The 17,344-nt window shown below is 46.0% G+C and overlaps 1 protein-coding gene across 3 annotated transcripts in view; it reads right to left on the bottom strand.

Moving 5' to 3' along the window:
* The window catches only part of WAPL (WAPL cohesin release factor), a 57,742-nt gene extending 47,899 nt beyond the window's left edge, over positions 1–9,843 (bottom strand). For 2 of the 3 annotated variants that reach the window (XM_039343401.1, XM_039343402.1), the window contains exons 1-2: positions 8,977–9,185; positions 5,695–6,212 (exon numbers count right to left, since the gene is read on the bottom strand). In XM_039343401.1, the coding sequence (XP_039199335.1) occupies positions 5,695–6,212; positions 8,977–8,996 (538 nt within the window). In that variant the 5' untranslated portion in view covers positions 8,997–9,185. Of the gene's footprint in view, positions 1–5,694; positions 6,213–8,976; positions 9,186–9,587 lie in introns of those variants that run through there. The other variant, XM_039343403.1, reaches the window with a different exon arrangement.
* Between the last annotated feature and the right edge of the window lie 7,501 nt (positions 9,844–17,344).

Below are 17,344 nucleotides of genomic sequence, written 5' to 3'. Positions count from 1 at the left end.
GTATAGCTAAAGCCGCTTTCAGGGTGATGCACCATAAAACCACAAATTAATTAAGGGAGGTGACACATTGGGAAATAAATTAGAACCAGAAGAAAAGGGGGGGGAGACTACTGAATGAGCAGAAATATCATCTATTCATATACATACAGCTGACTGTGTCGTTTTTTGGAGAGCCAATAGCGGCATACATTTTTTCTTCCTTTTCACAAGGTTTCCTTTTGAATGATAGGGAAACTTAAGAATGATATGTGAGTCATTTCAAGAGTGGTTAAAACCTGAAGCAACTCTACTTGTATAAATATTAGCTTGGAAATCATTTGCAAATTAGAATTGCTAGCCCAGGGGTGGGCAACCCAAAACACTCAAAGAGCCACTTGGACCTGTTTTCCCACCGAAAACAAAACACTGGGAGCCGCAAAACCCTTTTGGTATCTAAAATGAAGCTAACACTGCATATATCCTTTTTTACCTTTATTATAGGTTGTGTGTGTGTATGTGTATACACACACACCTATACATACACACACACACACATCATAAAGATAAAAAAGGATATATGCAGTGTTAGCTTCATTTTAGATGTCAAAAGAGTCTCTCTCTCTTTCTCTCTCATGGGGGTGCTGATGGCAGAAAGCTCGCCCACTTCATCGCCCTCCCTCCCCGAACCTCCGGCACTCCACCTGCCGCTTTCTTTGGCCTGGCCGCCCCCACCTGGCCACCCTTCCTGCTGCCACCCAGCATGGACACCTTGTGGCTACAGGGGCTGGCCTGGCACAGGAACGGCACGCGCCCTGCCTGCCCGGGTACCATACCTGGTCAGCCACCACGCTCTCGCCACTGTGTTGCTTCTCCACCCCATGCACAGGCCCTGCCCCACCCGCGTGTGCTCGCGGCCCACTGGTACCAGCCAAAAGCCCTCCCCAAAAGTAAATCCTAGTGCTTACTTCAGAGCCCCTCCAAAAAGTAAGACTGTGTCTTACTTTCGCGGAAACACGGTATCATTCATTCATTCATTTATTTATTTATACATACATACACACATACTTGTTTTCTGAGGTTTTCGTGGGTGTTTGTATGTAGGTCTTTGGTTATTCGGGTTTTCTCACGCATAAAATTGGAAGTGTCTTGGCGACGTTTCGACGAAGTCCCATTCGTCATCTTCAGGCTGGTGTTTTCAGCTTCGTGCTTCGAGGAGCACGAAGCTGAAAACACCAGCCTGAAGATGACGAATGGGACTTCGTCGAAACGTCACCAAGACACTTCCAATTTTACGCGGGAGAAAACCCGAACAACCAAAGACCTACATACACACATACATACATACATACATACGCTAAATTTTTGGGAGACTGGGATAGCTATTTCGAGCTAATTAGCTCAAAAAGATTTCTTCCTCCCGTATTTGGGCCGACAGGGTGTATCAAAAAAACACTCAAGACATACATACATTCCATTTCTATAGCCACCCATCTCAGGCGATGACTCTGGGTGGCTTGCAACTCAAAAAACACGTTACAGTTAAAATACCAGAAATGTTTTTACAATATTAGCTGCGTTCGCCATTGTAATCTCCATCTCCCAAATTTGAAAATTCTTGCTAAAGTTCTTAATTCCATTTGGAGGGGGGGGGGAGGGGCTTAAATTACAGTAAATCCTTTGATATCTTTTGCAAACTTGAGTTACTTCTCTTCTCATTTATAACTCCGAATCACTGATGAGAAGGTATAAATATTGGGCCCAGTTTCCTAACATTTGTCTTGATTCACCTCGGTTTTGGAAGAAACTAAAGGCAATTTCGGCACTACAAACTAACTTATTTACATGTTGCACTGATAAGGCTAATCTTTGTATCAGAAGAGAAACATTAAGGAAACACCTCCCCAACTACAACTCAAGACCACGTGCACCAAAGCACTATCAAAAAAGACAGAAGGCGTAATAAAAGTCATGTTGAGGCTTTTGAACATTAGATATCTCCAGACAAGAGCAGAAAACCTGAGCTTCATGGAAAAAAAATTTTTTTAAGAGGAGTATCTGCCAGGGATAGATAAAATGATGTATCTGGCAACAGTGGCCATCAATAGAGGACAGCATTGCAAATTATAACAGCTGCATCATACGCACGGTAGTAGAATTTGCACATCGCCCTAAACCACAGTTTAGTGCAGCTTAGATAAGCCACAAATCCCCTATTGTCCATTTTCTTCAGCAGTTTTTGCTTCTTCCTTTTCTGATTAAATTACAGGCCATTATTTTGTTAGATGTTAGCTACGGTTCATCCTAAAAGCATTAATAATTTTTCAACTTGTTTGGATTAACAAGCTAAATAACTGTATTGTTAATGTGTTAATCGTTTTATCAGTACAGACACTGACCATAATTTAAGCTTTTAATCTCCCAGCCACACAGAAGAGAGAGGCAGCCAAGCATTAAGTTCACTGTGGCTCATTTGGGTGGCAACAAACTATGGTCCAATCTGACAGACAGATACCTGCAATCTGATGCTCAAGCAAAATGCCTTTAAAACTCTTACAAAAAGTGCGGTAGAGAAAATCCAATAAAGAAAAAAAAATAAAAAAATTAGCACTCCCAACAGCATTACGTCTGCTAGCTGATGTGCAATTTGATGAGGACACAAATTTTGTTTTAAAATGACTCCGTTTCTAGGACCTAGAAAGAAACCAAAACAATTTCTTCACTTGTAGCTGTGAAATACCAAACCTGAACTTTGCTTAATTTTATAAATATAGGTATATGCTACTATAATTTGACTATATGTGCAGGCACATGCCTGGTGAATGAAGAGTTGTTATTTTACTAAGGATTTCAGGAATCCACATGACTATTACTCTGTGGGATTTCACCTGAGTAAGTAAACACCATATGTTTTTCTTTCAATTCTTAAGCAGGTGGATTTCACTAATGAATAGTATTATTACCCTATGATTTTCACTCGGAAGCTTGAGTTCTATTAAAACCTTCAATTTTGCATCCATTTTTAAGGCTCAGTATTTTCAGAAATACCCCCCCACACACACACACAAATGTTTGTCCGTGTGTGTATACATGGATAGACACAGAGTTCTACAATAACATTTCATATGTAATTTAAAACAGTTGGACATTATAGCAAGAGAACAAAACATGCCTCTTTTTTTTCTACTTATTTCTGCATTAACTTACTTTTATTCACAGGTGATATTTACATGTTTTAGCACTTGTTACATTCCTATTCTACCACATGGGTAGAAAAGTACTCACTTTCAAGACAGAGCAGAAGGCCATTACAATTACATTTCTATTCTACTTCCAATAGGCACAGTTCTTTTTAAGACAACGCCTTCAGTTATTAACACACTACTTAAACAGAGATAGTAAGTAAGTGAATTTTAACTATTCCAAAAACTGAAAAGTTGAAAGCCATTAAGTGGTAATCAGGTACACCCTACAGTTTTACAAAGACAGCTTAAGGTTACCAAAAAGCTTTGGATTTGTTGAAAATGTCATATACCGTAAATGTCAATAGTTAGAGGAGTTGTTAGCATACGAATGCAATGAAGTTTGAGGAAGGTATTTGTAGATGCAAACTGCCCCAGTAAACAGAATAGGAAGTGGATTAAAGCATTATAAAAAAGATAGCACTTCTGGTGACTTCCTGAAATGAATTACCCAACAGGAGACTTGGATCCAAATAGATCTATAGCAATATCATTGTTTCAAAGAAATCACCACCACCACCACCACCACCACCACCCCCTATGCAAATCATTGTTAAGTGATGGTTCCAAAAACAGGCCCTGTGCCAGAGATTGTAGGTTTTAATGGCTTGGATTAGCAAAATGTCTGGGAAAAGAATAACAATAGGTAGCTAAAATACCATTTAAAGGTACTGTGGCTACCGTTGTTCCGTATGTATTATTCAAAGAAATCTTCCTTTAGGACAGCTATTCTCAACCTTTCTAATGCCGTGACCCCATAATACAGTTCCCCATGTTGTGGTGACCCCCAAGTGGGTGTGGCCACCAATAAGAGGGAGTAGGACAGCTAAGGAAAAAGGGAAAAAATGGCGGACAGCATGGTTTGGCGACCCCCGTGAAATGGTCGTTCGACCCCAAATGGGGTCCCGACCCACAGGTTGAGAACCACTGCTTTAGGAGATTTTTTTTTTTTAAATGCCCATTTCAGACCAATGAACCTGCAATGTTCCTCTATACCAGTGTTTCTCAACCTTGACAATTTTAAGGCGTGTGGACTTCAACTCCCAGAATTCCACAGCCAGCATTGCTGGCTGTGGAATTCTGGGAGTTGAAGTCCACACGCCTTAAAATTGTCAAGGTTGAGAAACACTGCTCTATACAAACTAATACAACAGACTTGTGTGTAAGTATACAAACCTTGTTGTTCCAGGAAGTAAAAAATGTCAGAGATGCCTATAACATTTTGTTTCTCATCCAGACCCTGCCAATCCAGCCATTTTGGTACCTTTTCTAGTTCCTCCTTCTCACCAAAAGCCAGCTTGGCGTCATCCAGAGGAGAAACAGAACACTCTTGACATTCGCTAGAATACTTTGTTCCCAGAGTAGTTTTGTAACATCCCTTCACTAACGAATGGCATTCTTCAGTATACATTTTAAATGACAGATCCAAGTTCAGTGCCGGAAGCACAAGCATTTTAAACAGTACAAGATGTTTCACGCTGGAAGATCTTGCTGATTCTGTAATACTGCTATGATAGGGAATAGATTGTGTTGAGCATGTGGCCTTTTATATGATTTTTTTTTTAATTTGTATTCACTTAAGGATTAAAGGGAGGTTGATACTGATGCTTCTTTTTTTTTTTTTTTACAATTTTTACATTTGGTTGTTTAGAAAACAGATCAGGGAGGCTAATTTGCCAAACATTGCAAAGGTTCTCATCTGCTGATAGTAAACTTCAGAATATGAGACGTGTCTCAAACTGCCTTCTTTCCCACTACCATTGCCAAGCACAGGCCAAATGAACGATTCAAATCAGAAAACTAGCATTCAGCAAAGACAATGACTAGCTTCTATTAGCTAGCTTGCCACACCGGCTTAACGGTCAACGTTGGGCACCAACTACACGACGCAAAGCGTACGTGAAGTATTAATACCACTCTTCAATGCCTTGGTAAGGCCACACTTGGAATACTGCATCCAGTTTTGGTCACCACGATGTAAAAAGGATGTTGAGACTCTAGAAAGAGTACAGAGAAGAGCAACAAAGATGATTAGGGGACTGGAGGCTAAAACATATAAGGAACGGCTGCTGGAATTGGCTATGTCTAGTTTAACGAAGAGAAGGACGAGGGGGGACATGATAGCAGTATTCCAATATCTCAGGGGCTGCCATAAAGAAGAAACTATTTTCCAAAGCACCTGAAGGCAGAAACAAGAAGCAACGGGTGGAAACTAATCAAGGAGAGAAGCAACCTAGAACTAAGGAGAAACTTCCTGACAGTGAGAACAATTAATCAGTGGAACAGCCTGCCTCCAGAAGCAGTAAATGCTCCAACACTGGAAGTTTTTAAGAAGAGACTGGACAGCCATTTGTCCGAAATTGTGTAGGGTTTCCTGCCTGAGCAGGGGGTTGGACTAGATGACCTCCAAGGTCCCTTCCAACTTTACTACTACTACTACTACTACTACTACTATTATTATTATTATTATTATTACCTGAAGCTAGAGGGTTAGCACTGCTGCTTCTGAAGTCTTCTGCCATGTTTCTGGTCGAATTCTTCTCTTTCAAGTCGTGCGTGGCATTATCAAAAGACACACCTTTGCTGGCCAAAGCGTCTTCACCAAGCGAGGGAGGAAATCGGCTATTAGACTCAAGAACAGAAGGGAAATCTGCAGGCTGGGAAACTTCGACTGACTCCAGCTGAGCGGATCCTTTTGCTTGGGACACGTTCTTGGAAGAAACTGGCAACGATTCTTCATCACTGTCAAATCCAAACGGATCTTCTATTGCTTCCTCTTCGACTTTGGGTTTCTTAGGGATCTCGGAAATATCTGGCTTAAGGTGGGGTCTCTTCTGGCCTAGCTTGGCCATGAAGGTAGTTTCTCCCCATTTCGTACTAAGAGTGGTCCGTTTGTTTGAAAACACCTCGTCAAATTTCGAATTGCCATTACCACCTTTCCTGCTATAGGTCTTCCCGAATCTGGATGTCATTTTGACGCCTGTTTCATATTCTCTGTGGAAAGGGGGGAAAAAAATTGCTTTAAAAGACAATTCTGATTTTCCTTAAAGGAACATTTGCAGAGTTCACATTTTAAAATGGTGAACAAAATCCCTGGCATTTTGAAGCCCCGTTGTTTTTGTTTTTTTTTTAAAAAAAAAACCACTCAAGAGGCGATGAAACCAAACCCAAAATAAAGGCACGGTGGGGTTCTTTACACGTTGCCTGCCCAAACAGAAAACGCCAAATGGTGTTGTGAAGACGTTTGCTTTTCCCCCAAATTGTACGGCATGTGGTATCAGGAAAATATTGCAAATGGGTTTTTTGTCAACCTAAAACCATTTTATCTGTGGCTGAAAACTCTAACCGCTCCCTATGTATAAATCAATATTGCAAGACGAAGAGAAGAAAACAGCTGAAGATGAAAGGAACTGCTCCACATTTTAATGTCTTACAGGTGCAAGTTTTTTATAGTGAATATAAGCTAATGCCATCTGTCAAATGTCATCAACCTTGATACAAAGATTAAAAAAAAATGTCCTCCCTGTCCCCAAACATTGTGGGTGTTAATAAGGAACCTGAGAGTGTTACATAAAGTAAATGACTTCTTCATCCAGCGTATTTTCACAGATAAAAGTAGACAATTCTCATGTCCTACAAAATGAATTAATTCGGCCCATATAGCTAATGTATACTTGAACTTGCAATGTGATCCCAGCGAAGTTTAAGTGGTAAACAAATCCTGTGAATACAGCCTGTATTTTTTTAATACATTCTCACACACAAAAACACTCCAAGTCATTTCCAAAGTATGGTCTAGACCAGAGGTTCCCAACTGGAGATACTCGCACTCCCTGCGGGTGTAAAAAAAATGGGTTTTCAAAATTATAGTGTATGTACATAATTCGTTGCCATCACTCTGAACTTTTGCAAGGGCTGTGAGAATATATCCGAAGCGTTCTAGGGGTGAGGGGTATAGAAAAGGTTGGGAACCGCTGGTCTAGACAATACAGTTATGACTGATTATTGCCAGACTACGAAGAGAATTACACTTTTTTTTTTAACCAGTCTCAACTGAAAAAATTGGCTGTGTATAAAACCCATCCTAAGAATACTCTGAGACCGGTATTTGTCTAAAGAGCACAAACATTAACAAGCTTAACCTAAAGGCATATTTAGATACTTGAATGTTAACTAGATTAGAGTATTTACAATACAGAAGATCCAGTTAGACCACTGGCTTTCTACTTGAAAACGCACCTCCAGTACTTGTTCATTGCACAGCTTTTCTGAATCAAATACTCCAGGTGCATTAAAATACATTGAAGCTTTCTAGATATCAAGGTAGTGGAAACGCAGTGATCTGGAGATGTTTTGCACAAAACAAAATGCTAACAGAACTGACAGGTCTCAGGTAATCTGTGCTTGTATAAGGAACTAACTTTGGCATAAAGGAACACTGGTGGCATTCATCAAAGTATTTTAGTGATGGCTGACAAATGATTTTTCTCACCAAGGAAGTCTACTGTTGGGAGACAAGTTCAAGGGAAGAGAAGAAAAAAAAAAACCAAGAGCGAATCAGAAATTGCTGCCGCAGCCAAGGAATCTACGTACTTTATATGAACTATAAAATGTGGATTAACAACTGGCATTTACATTTCGAAACTAAAAAGCGGGGACAGCTCTGACTCTTTTACCTTTTCCTTCTTCCCAATAAGCTTCGATCATACAATCCGGTCCTGCCCCTGATTGAGATCCAGCGGGCAACTCCAGCGGCTTTTCTTCACCGAATCTAATTCCCTCCAATCCAATCCTGCCCCTGACTGAGATCCAGTTTACCTAGTCCTTCTTCCCAAAAAGACTGGATCCTGTCCCTGACTGAGATCCAGTTTGCAGCTCCAGTGGCTTTCCCTCATTATATCTAATTCTCTCATTCCCCACCCTCCCAGTTTTACATTGGCACCAATAATTTTCAAGAAACCCGAAATCTACCAGGGCAAAATTTCAGTCGGCCTCTGCAGACTTAGCATTAAGGGGGGGGGGGGCAGAGAAGACGAGGGAGAGACAGAGAACACCTTATTATCTTCCTTTTCTCTCCCTACAATTATGTCTAATTAGGCTAGGAAGTTTCACGCTCCCAAGGAGCTCAGCCGGAGCCACAAATTAGACAGGTCTTGTCTGAAATGACTCCCTTACCCACCATTGGGAGAAGCTGGGAGTTAGTTCCTTCCTTCCTTCTCTCCTTCCCTTCCTTCCTTCCCCTTCTCTCCTTCCTTCCCCCTTCCTTCCTCTTCTCTCGCTCCTTCCCTCCTTCCTCTCTTCCCTTCCTTCCTTCCTTCTCTTTCCTTCCTTCTTTCCTTCCCCTTCTCGCTTTCCTTCCTCCTTCCTTCCTTCCCTTCATTCCTTCCCCTTCTCTCCTTCCTTCCCCTTCTCTCCTCCTTCCCCCTTCCTTCCTCTTCTCTCCCTCCTTCCCTTCTTCCTCTCTTCCCTTCCTTCCTTCTATCCTTCCCTTCTCTTTCCTTCCTTCTTTCCTTCCCCTTCTCGCCTTCCTTCCTCCTTCCTTCCTTCCCCTTCTCTCCTTCCTTCCTTCCCCCTTCCTTCCTCTTCTCTCCTTCCTTCCCCCTTCTTCCTCTCTTCCCTTCCTTCTTCTCTTTCCTTCCCCTTCTCGCCTTCCTTCCTCCTTCCTTCCTTCCCCTTCTCTCCTTCCTTCCCCTTCTCTCCTTCCTCCCCCTTCTTCCTCTCTTCCCTCCCTCCCTCCCTTCCTTTCTTACCTACCTACCTACTGTTTTCCTTCGCCATGGATATCCTCGGCCAGGCATCGAACCACCACCACACAACGCTGCAAAGAAAGTTTGTCTACGCAAAGCGTTGAACGACTCCCAGCATTAATCTGGCCCAAAGCAAAGCCACGCAAGGCGCATCCGGGATCTTTTTCTTTCTTTTTTTTTTAAAGAGGGGTGGGACAGAGAAAGAGGTGGCTAACGGGGGCCTCGAAAGCCCCCGCCCCCACCCCTTTTTCTCAGCTGCCCTCCATCCGCCCTCCCCCGCCCAGCCCCTCCCCGCCCCCTCAGGAGAAGGGCCCAGATCGAGGGCGGCCCTTCCTTCCCCATCCAGACCGGGCCGCCGGGAGAGAACCACGATGGGCGCGGGGGCAGAGGGGGGATTCTTTGGGGAGAGGAGACCACCAGGAAATGCCCGCCTCGGGGGCCGATCCGGGCCCGGGCCGGCAGCCCCCCCCAACCCCCACCCAGCCATTTCCGCCCCCGGCGCCTGCGTGGCTTCCGGCCAAAAGCCGCCCGGCCGAGAAGCGGCGTCGGGCAGGCCGCGCGGATCCCTTCCCTTGAGGCCGGCGAGGCCGAGGCCTGAGAGAAGGCCGGGCCGCCTGCTTACCTCAGGAGGCCCGGGAGGAGCGGCGGGCAGGGCCGCCTCAGCTGCCGCCGCCGCCGGGCCCGAGCGACCCTCCGCGGCCGGCCTAGGGCGGGAGGACGCGGCGCCGCCGCCTCCGCCGCCCCCTGCGCCGCCGCTTCCTGCGCGCCGGGGGGAGGACGACGACTACGACGATGGCGGCGGCGCTGCGAGCAAGGCCCTGGACCATCGCGCCGCCATTTGCCCCCGCTGCTTCCGTCACGGAGCGCCGCCCCCGCGGCCCGGACGCCGCCAATCCGCGCGCGCCTTACTCAGCCCGCCCGCCGCGCCTGCGCGACGCCTCGCGGCGGGGCGCGGCCCAGCCGCCAACGCGCATGTCCGCCCCGAGGGCTGCTAGGAAATGTAGGCGGAGGGCAAGCGGCTGTGCTGACTCAGCTCCCGGGGGAGGCTGGGAAGGCTGAGCAGGACGGGTTTCTCTTCCCGCCACGCTTGGTGGGGGGGGGGGGCTCTCGTTTTTGGAAGCAGCTTTGGCTTCCGGGAGTGGCCCCCCTGCCACCAGGATCTCCTCGTGGTGTCCCATCCAAGCCATAACTAATCAAGGAGAGAAGCAGCCTAGAACTAAGGAGAAACTTCCTGACAGTGAGAACAATTAACCAGTGGAACAACCTGCCTCCAGAAGCGGTGAATGCTCCAACACTGGAAGTTTTTAAGAAGAGACTGGACGGCCATTGGTCTGAAATGGTGAAGAGTTTCCTGCCTGAGCAGGGGGTTGGACTAGATGACCTCCAAGGTCCCTTCCAACTTTATTATTATTATTATTAGCGGTGAAAGTCCAGCCCTCTTTCAGGCATTTGCCATCACCTCCAAAAGTCTACCAGGATGGCGTTGTGATTGCTAGTGCTAGCAATTCGATTTTTTGTGGCCGCTCATGTCATTTTAAACTAGACTAAGTTTTAAAAAGATGAATAGCGTAAAACAATTATTTAAAAAGGCGTCTGGAGTGCCACGAAGCTCCTGGGATGAATTTGCACATCAGTTTTTGGTTGCGGACATGCAAATCCTTGTTGGCAAATAAATTCAATAAACAAATTGGTTTGATCGAGGCTGGCATTGGAAAAACAACGGTGCTGCCTTAATTGATTATATATATCAGAAAAGAAAGGAGGGGAGGACAGAACAGAGCAGAGGAGACTGTTGGATTTTTTTTTTACACGGAACCAAACCACTTGCACGTATTCCGACGACAGACTTAGCAAGTTTGGGGGATTTTTCAGCTCCTTGATTTGCTTTGATGGTAATATTGGAGGAGAGGTGGTTAATCTCTGAAAAACAAAAATCAGCTATCTGGATGCATCTTCTAACTAACATCTAAGGCATAAGCTTTTATAAGCTCACAAAAACTTAATGCCTTTTAAGAAAAAGTGTTAGTGGGGGGAAAAAAAGACTTTCTAAAAAAAGATAAAAGCCCCTTGCTTGCTCCAGGCTTACTTCCACCTCCAGATTGTTGCCTCAAGAGATGGGTACAGATCCAGATGGTATCTGGAGCTCTCGAAGGACCGTGGATCCTAGTTCCTTTAGAGCAGTGGTTCTCAACCTGTGGGTCGAGACCCCATTTGGGGTCAAACGACCATTTCACGGGGGTCGCCAAACAACGCAGTCCGCCATTTTTTTCCCCTTTTCCTTAGCTGTGCTACTCCCTTTTATTCTATTGGCTTTTGAAAGCCAATAGAAGAGAGTCTCTTGAATAGAGTCTAATTCTATTGGCTTTCAAAAGCCAATAGGAATTGTCCAGGCTGTCTCTGCCCTGCTGAGCCCGCCAAAAGTCCCCTTCTGCAAACGGTGCTGCACCAGTTGAGTAGTCTTCGACTTACGACCAGTTGAGTAGTCCTCGACTTACGACCGGTTGGGGGTCGCGGCATTAAAAAGGTTGAGAACTACTGATCCAAAGCAAATTGCTCCTTTGTACAGATTTATTTTTCCTGTGCATTGGAATCTTTTGTTCCACCCTATTAATAAGTTACACCGAGGAACTGTTTTGTTTTTGAAAGTGGCTTTATATCTCCATAAAAAACAACAACTAATTAAAAGGCGGTGTATTGAGCGGACCATTGATGAAGCAGAAATAAAGTCTGCTCATGTGCTGCTAATAAGGAGACTTCTACAAATGCAAAAAATGTAGCTTGAACAATGACAGAAATACTTTGCATCTGTGTGGCACACGTCAAATGTTTGAACTGCAACTGTTTGTACATCAGACCTGGAAAATAGGTCAGCGCTATTACCTCTCTAACTGTTGTTAGTGCTACACCTAGGTACGGGTCATCTAGCGAGTTTATTTCTGAGCTGAGGTTGGAATGGATGCTGTGAAGCCAAACTAATAAAAGGCAGAGTGTTCTCACTGCAATCGTTCTTGACAATCTAGGCTTGTGGTTCAGGAACCAGAGAAGCTGCCTCTTCTTTTCAACGTGGAAAGGCTACATTTTGCATAGAGAAAAAGGGAGGTGAAATGCTAGAGCAGAATTGCCGAAGCTTGGCAATTTTAAGACCTGTGGATTTCTGCCCCTAGAACAGTGGTTCTCAACCTGTGGGTCGGAGCCCCATTTGGGGTCGAACGACCATTTCACGGGGATCGCCAAACAACACAGTCCGCCATTTCCCCCCCCCCTTTTCCTTAGCTGTGCTACTCCCTTTTATTCTATTGGGTTTTGAAAGCCAATAGAATAGACTCTCTTGAATAGAGTCTAATTCTATTGACTTTCAAAAGCCAATAGGAATTGTCCAGGCTGTCTCTGCCCTGCTGAGTCTGCCAAAAGTCCCATTCTGCAAATGGTGCTGCACCAGTTGAGTAGTCCTCGACTTACGACCGGTTGAGTAGTCCTCGACTTACGACCGGTTGGGGGGTCGCGGCATTAAAAAGGTTGAGAACCACTGCTCTAGAATGAAATGCAATGAAATTCTGGTCCCAATTGGTCTATAAAGCCTGGAGTTTCTACCCTGCGTTTCCTTCAAAAAAATCCATGACCTCGTTATTGCAGGTCAGCCCTGATCAAGCATAGAATAGAATAGAATAGAATAGAATAGAATAGAATAGAATAGAATAGAATAGAATAGAATAGAAATATGGAATGGAACAGAACGGAACAGAATAGAATAGAATATGGAATGGAATAGAATAGAATAGAATAGAATAGAATAGAATAGAATAGAATAGAATAGAATAGAATAGAATAGAATAGAATAGAGCTGGAAGGGATCTTGGAGGTCTTCTAGTCCAGCCCCCCGCTCAAGCAGGAGAACCTATACCATCTCAGACAAGTGACTGTCTAGCCTCTTCTTAAAAATCTCCAGTGATGGAGCGCCCACGATTTCTGGAGGCAAGCTGTTCCACTGGTTAATTGTCCTCACTGTCAAGAAGTTTCTCCTTAATTCCAGGTTGCTTCTCTCTTTGGTCAGTTTCCAACCATTGTTTCTTGTCCTGCCCTCTGGTGCTTTATTTGGAGAATAATTTGACCCCCTCTTCTTTGTGACAGCCCTTCAAATACTGGATCACTGCTCTCATGTCTCCCCTATTTCTTCTTTTCTTTAGGCTAGCCAAGCCCAAGTCCTGCAGCCGTTCTTCGTATGTTTTAGTCTCCAGGCCTTGGATCATCTTAGTTGCTCTTCTCTGAACTTTTTCCAAGGTCTCAACATCCTTTTTTGTAGTATGGTGAACCAAAATTGGTTGCAGTCTTCCCAATCTGATCTGCAGCCCACTCGCTTTCTTAAGAAATAGCCTTCTTCTTTCAAAATCCGCAGGGGGAGCCCATGTTTTTCACCTGCCATCTGCAAACCTTCCCCAACTGATCTTGCCAGCCAGCCTTTGCTGCTGTCAAAACATCAAGCTTCCTAAAGCTGAGCACAAAACTGGGGTACAAAATTCTGGCTGGATGGAAGAAGATTTCACCCCTTGCAACTGATAACTTAATGGCCTGGGATAACCAGAGAGAAACCCCCCCCCCCTCTTTCCTCTCCCCCCCTCTCCCTCCCTCCCCCCCCCTCTCTTTCCTCTCCCTCTCTCTTTCTCTTTCCCTTCTCTCCCTTTCTTTCTCTCTTTCCTCTTCCTCTCTCTTTCTCTCCCTTTCTCTCCCTCTCTCTCCCTCTTTCTCTCTCTCTCTCTTTCCTCTCCCTCTCTCTCTCTCCTCTCCCTCTCTCCCTCTTTCCTCTCCCTCTCTCTTTCTCTTTCCTCTCCCTCTCTTTCTCTTTCTCTCTCTCTTTCTCTCCCTTTCTCTCCCTCTCTCTCTCCCTCTCTCTTTCTCTCTCTCTTTCCTCTCCCTCTCTCTCCCCCTCCCTCCCTCTCTCTCTCCTCTCCCTCTCTTTCTCTTTCCTCTCTCTTCCTTTCTCTTTCTCTCTTTCCTCTCCCTCTCTCTTTCTCTCCCTCTCTCTCTCCCTCTTTCTCTCTCTTTTCTCTCTCACTTTCCTCTCCCTCTCTCTTTCCTCTCCCTCTCTCTTTCTCTTTCCTCTCTCTCCCTTTCTCTTTCTCTCTCTTTCCTCTCCCTCTCTTTCTCTCTTTCTCTCTCCTCTCCCTCTCTCTTTCCTCTCCCTCTCTCTTTCTCTTTCCTCTCTCTCCCTTTCTCTTTCTCTCTCTTTCCTCTCCCTCTCTTTCTCTCTCTTTCTCTCTCTTTCCTCTCCCTCTCTCACTCTTTCTCTCCCCCCCTCTCTCTTTCCTCTCCTTCTCTCTTTCTCTCTCTCTTTCCCTCTCTCTCTTTTTCTCTCCCCCTCCCTCCCTCCCCCCCCTCTCTCTCTCTCTCTTCCTCTCCCCCTCTCTTTTTCTCTGCACTGACTCCGGAGAAGCCAGCCCACAGACCTTCTGCTGCAAGTGGCAGGGCTGGAAAAGCGGGTTCTGCAGGATGAAGCAATGAGGATTCTCACGGATGTGCCCAGCAGTTCCTCCATGGTGGTGCTTCAGTACTCCATACAAATTCTCTCCCTCTCAGCGCTGGGGTGAACGAGGAGCAGGGCACAGGCAAAGGGACATTTTCTTTCCAGCCCAAATTCTCAGGGGAAAGTCTTAAGCAGGGGATTCTCCAACCTTGGCCAGTTGAAGAGGCATGGATTTCAACTCCAAGAATTCCTCAGCCAGTATGGCTGGCTGGGGAATTCTGGGAGTTGAAGTCCATGCTTCTTAAGGTGGCCAAGTTTGGGAATATCCTGCTCTTCAGGAAAACTAAAAGAAGAGGATCAGATTTGCAAGGAAATGTGCAAGCAGTAGGTCTTCTGAGAGGGCGGACCCCAACTCACAACCTTTCCGTTCACTGCTGGAAGAGAAGTCTACAGGCCTGAAGATCAGGGGTGCAGAAAATACCCTGTTTCTCCAACCCGGATGTTGTATGCAAATATGTGGGTTACCTCTAAGGCAGTGGTTCTCAACCTTTTTAATGCCGCGACACCCAACCGGTTGTAAGTCGAGGACTACTCAACTAGTGCAGCACCGTTTGCAGAATGGGACTTTTGGCGGGCTCAGCAGGGCAGAGACAGCCTGGACAATTCCTATTGGCTTTTGAAAGCCAATAGAATTAGACTCTATTCAAGAGAGTCTATTCTATTGGCTTTCAAAAGCCAATAGAATAAAAGGGAGTAGCACAGCTAAGGAAAAGGGGGAAAAAGATGGCGGACTGCGCTGTTTGGTGACCCCCGTGAAATGGTCATTTGATCCCAAATGGGGTACCGACCCACAGGTTGAGAACCGCTGCTCTAAGGAAAGCGATTAGGTAATCTTTCCCTGAGAGATGAGGAAAGGGGAAGTGGAAGGAGGAAACTGTTGTGATTCTGTGCCAGCCTGTGCTCCCAACAGCTGAGTCTGAGGAATCTGAGGATGAGGTGGAGGAGGCATTTGAAGGGCCATCAGGGGCAGAGGGAGGCTCTGATGAATTACAGGACTCACGGTTGGATGCAGAGCCTGGGCCCTCCAGTCGTGTTCCTGATGAAGCTGAGCTGTGTGAGGAGGATGAGTCAGACTCGGAGGACTCACACCTGATGGACCTGCTAATAGATGCACACACACGTCGTCAATTAGCGAGAGTAAATCAGCAGCAGTCAATACGGCAACTCCAGGGTAAAAGGAGAAGGCACTGAGAGGCAACGCCTTGGGACTGCTGTATAAAAAGAGGAGGTGTGGGTGGTGCTGGTTGCTGAAGACAACCGTTTGCAAAGTAATTCTTTGAATCCTGGTCTGTTCGTCTTGCTTGTGACTTCTCTTCTGTTTGCATCGTGTTTCCTGTGGACTATTTCCTTCCTTTGGACTTGAGTTTTGCTGTTTGTGTTTTGGACTATTTGGCAGGTTTGTCACCCATATTAAAAGGGGTTTGTTTTGTTTTAAAGTCTCCAGCCTATTTTATCAACAGGGGTTTGGTCCTTGTGCCTTTAACAAGGACGGCTATAGGCTGGGATAGAACAGAAGCAGCTAGGCAGGGTATTGCAGGGTATTGCCTACCAGCCGGTCACTCTACACCAGAGTGGATTCGGATCAAGCTAAGCCCTCTGATCTGAAGCACACTCTTCCTTAAGCAAATTCAGCCAGGTCAAGGCTCAGCAAAGAGGGTTGATGGGGAGGGGAACATCAAAGGAAAGTCCAGCTCTAAATCCCATCTGTAACCATAAGCAGCTTCTTCAAGCAAAACCAGAGTTACAGCTTGTTGGAGGAAAAATCAGGTGCAGTTCCAAGCCGGGAGAAAGGTGCTGGAAATAAAATGGAGGCTAGCTGCTTAGGAAAGAAGACTTGTTTATTAATGAGCAGAACCAGTAACAGCATGCAGTTCTGGGGAAGCTGACAAAATAGAGTTGAGAGTGGGTGGGGCTTTATACATTCTTTGGGGCCTTGAGATGCCCCTTTAGTAGTCTAATTATTGTTGCCTGACTCCCGTTGCATTTGGGAGGTTATTCCCTGTCCTCGGAGCTAGGTGGGGAAGGTAGATTTTAGGAGTCTTTGTTTTTCTAACCCCATCAGCTCCAGCCTTCTGGGGGAGCTGTGGCTGTGTCTCAAGACATCCTCCCTGGAGCCCAGGAAAAAGAAGCCAGCAAGCAGGAACGGTTGACAAACGGCTGTTTAATCCGTGCAGGTAAAAAAGTTAGCGCTGGGAGTGAACTGCTCCGAGCGCTTTACATAGCCTCTTCGGACGCAAGCCCCGCCCCTCAGCCCACAAGCCACCTTCCGGCCTGCATAGTTCAAAAGCAGCCAACCGGGACGTTGCCTCCTTTCCACGTTCCGGCTGATTCACAGGCAGCCTTCCAGAGTTCGGCTGGCCAGGAAGCAGGTAGTCCCTCCACCCTGTTCTGCCGCCTCCTGCGGCACCGTGCTGCTCCATGTCCCACGCCTCCGAGGTGCTGGATCGCTGGTGTGGTCCCCAATGGCTGTCGACGCACTCCTCGCCGACGAACATGCAAACCTCAGCAACAGCTCCAGCCAAGGAAGTGTGTGGCTGGGAGCCCGCTGCGGCGCCAAACTCCTGCGTCCGTCAGCTGGCGACCCCCCGGACTTGCGCCTGCCAGCTGGGAGGTCTGGCGACAGTGCTGGCTGGCGTGGAGGGCGATGGGGAGGCGGTGTCTCGGCAGAGATTCCCTTCTGCCCATGAATGTCAGGCCCACGTGGCTCGACAGGCCGAAGACCTTTTGCTTATGAATAGGATGGCCCCGTCTTTCTGAACAGATTACCAAATCTCCATTCCTCAAGATTAGCCTCTTTGAGTTTCCTAGAGCGGAAAGACTTGGGGCAGCTTTCTATAAATGGCTACTGAATGGAATGTTCC

The sequence above is a fragment of the Crotalus tigris genome, unplaced genomic scaffold (assembly GCF_016545835.1).
Source record: "Crotalus tigris isolate CLP2741 ecotype Arizona unplaced genomic scaffold, ASM1654583v1 scf7180000017847.2079705, whole genome shotgun sequence".
Classification (NCBI taxonomy): domain Eukaryota; kingdom Metazoa; phylum Chordata; class Lepidosauria; order Squamata; family Viperidae; genus Crotalus; species Crotalus tigris.
Note: the sequence above shows the minus strand (reverse complement) of the source record. Positions and strands in the feature narration are given on the sequence as shown.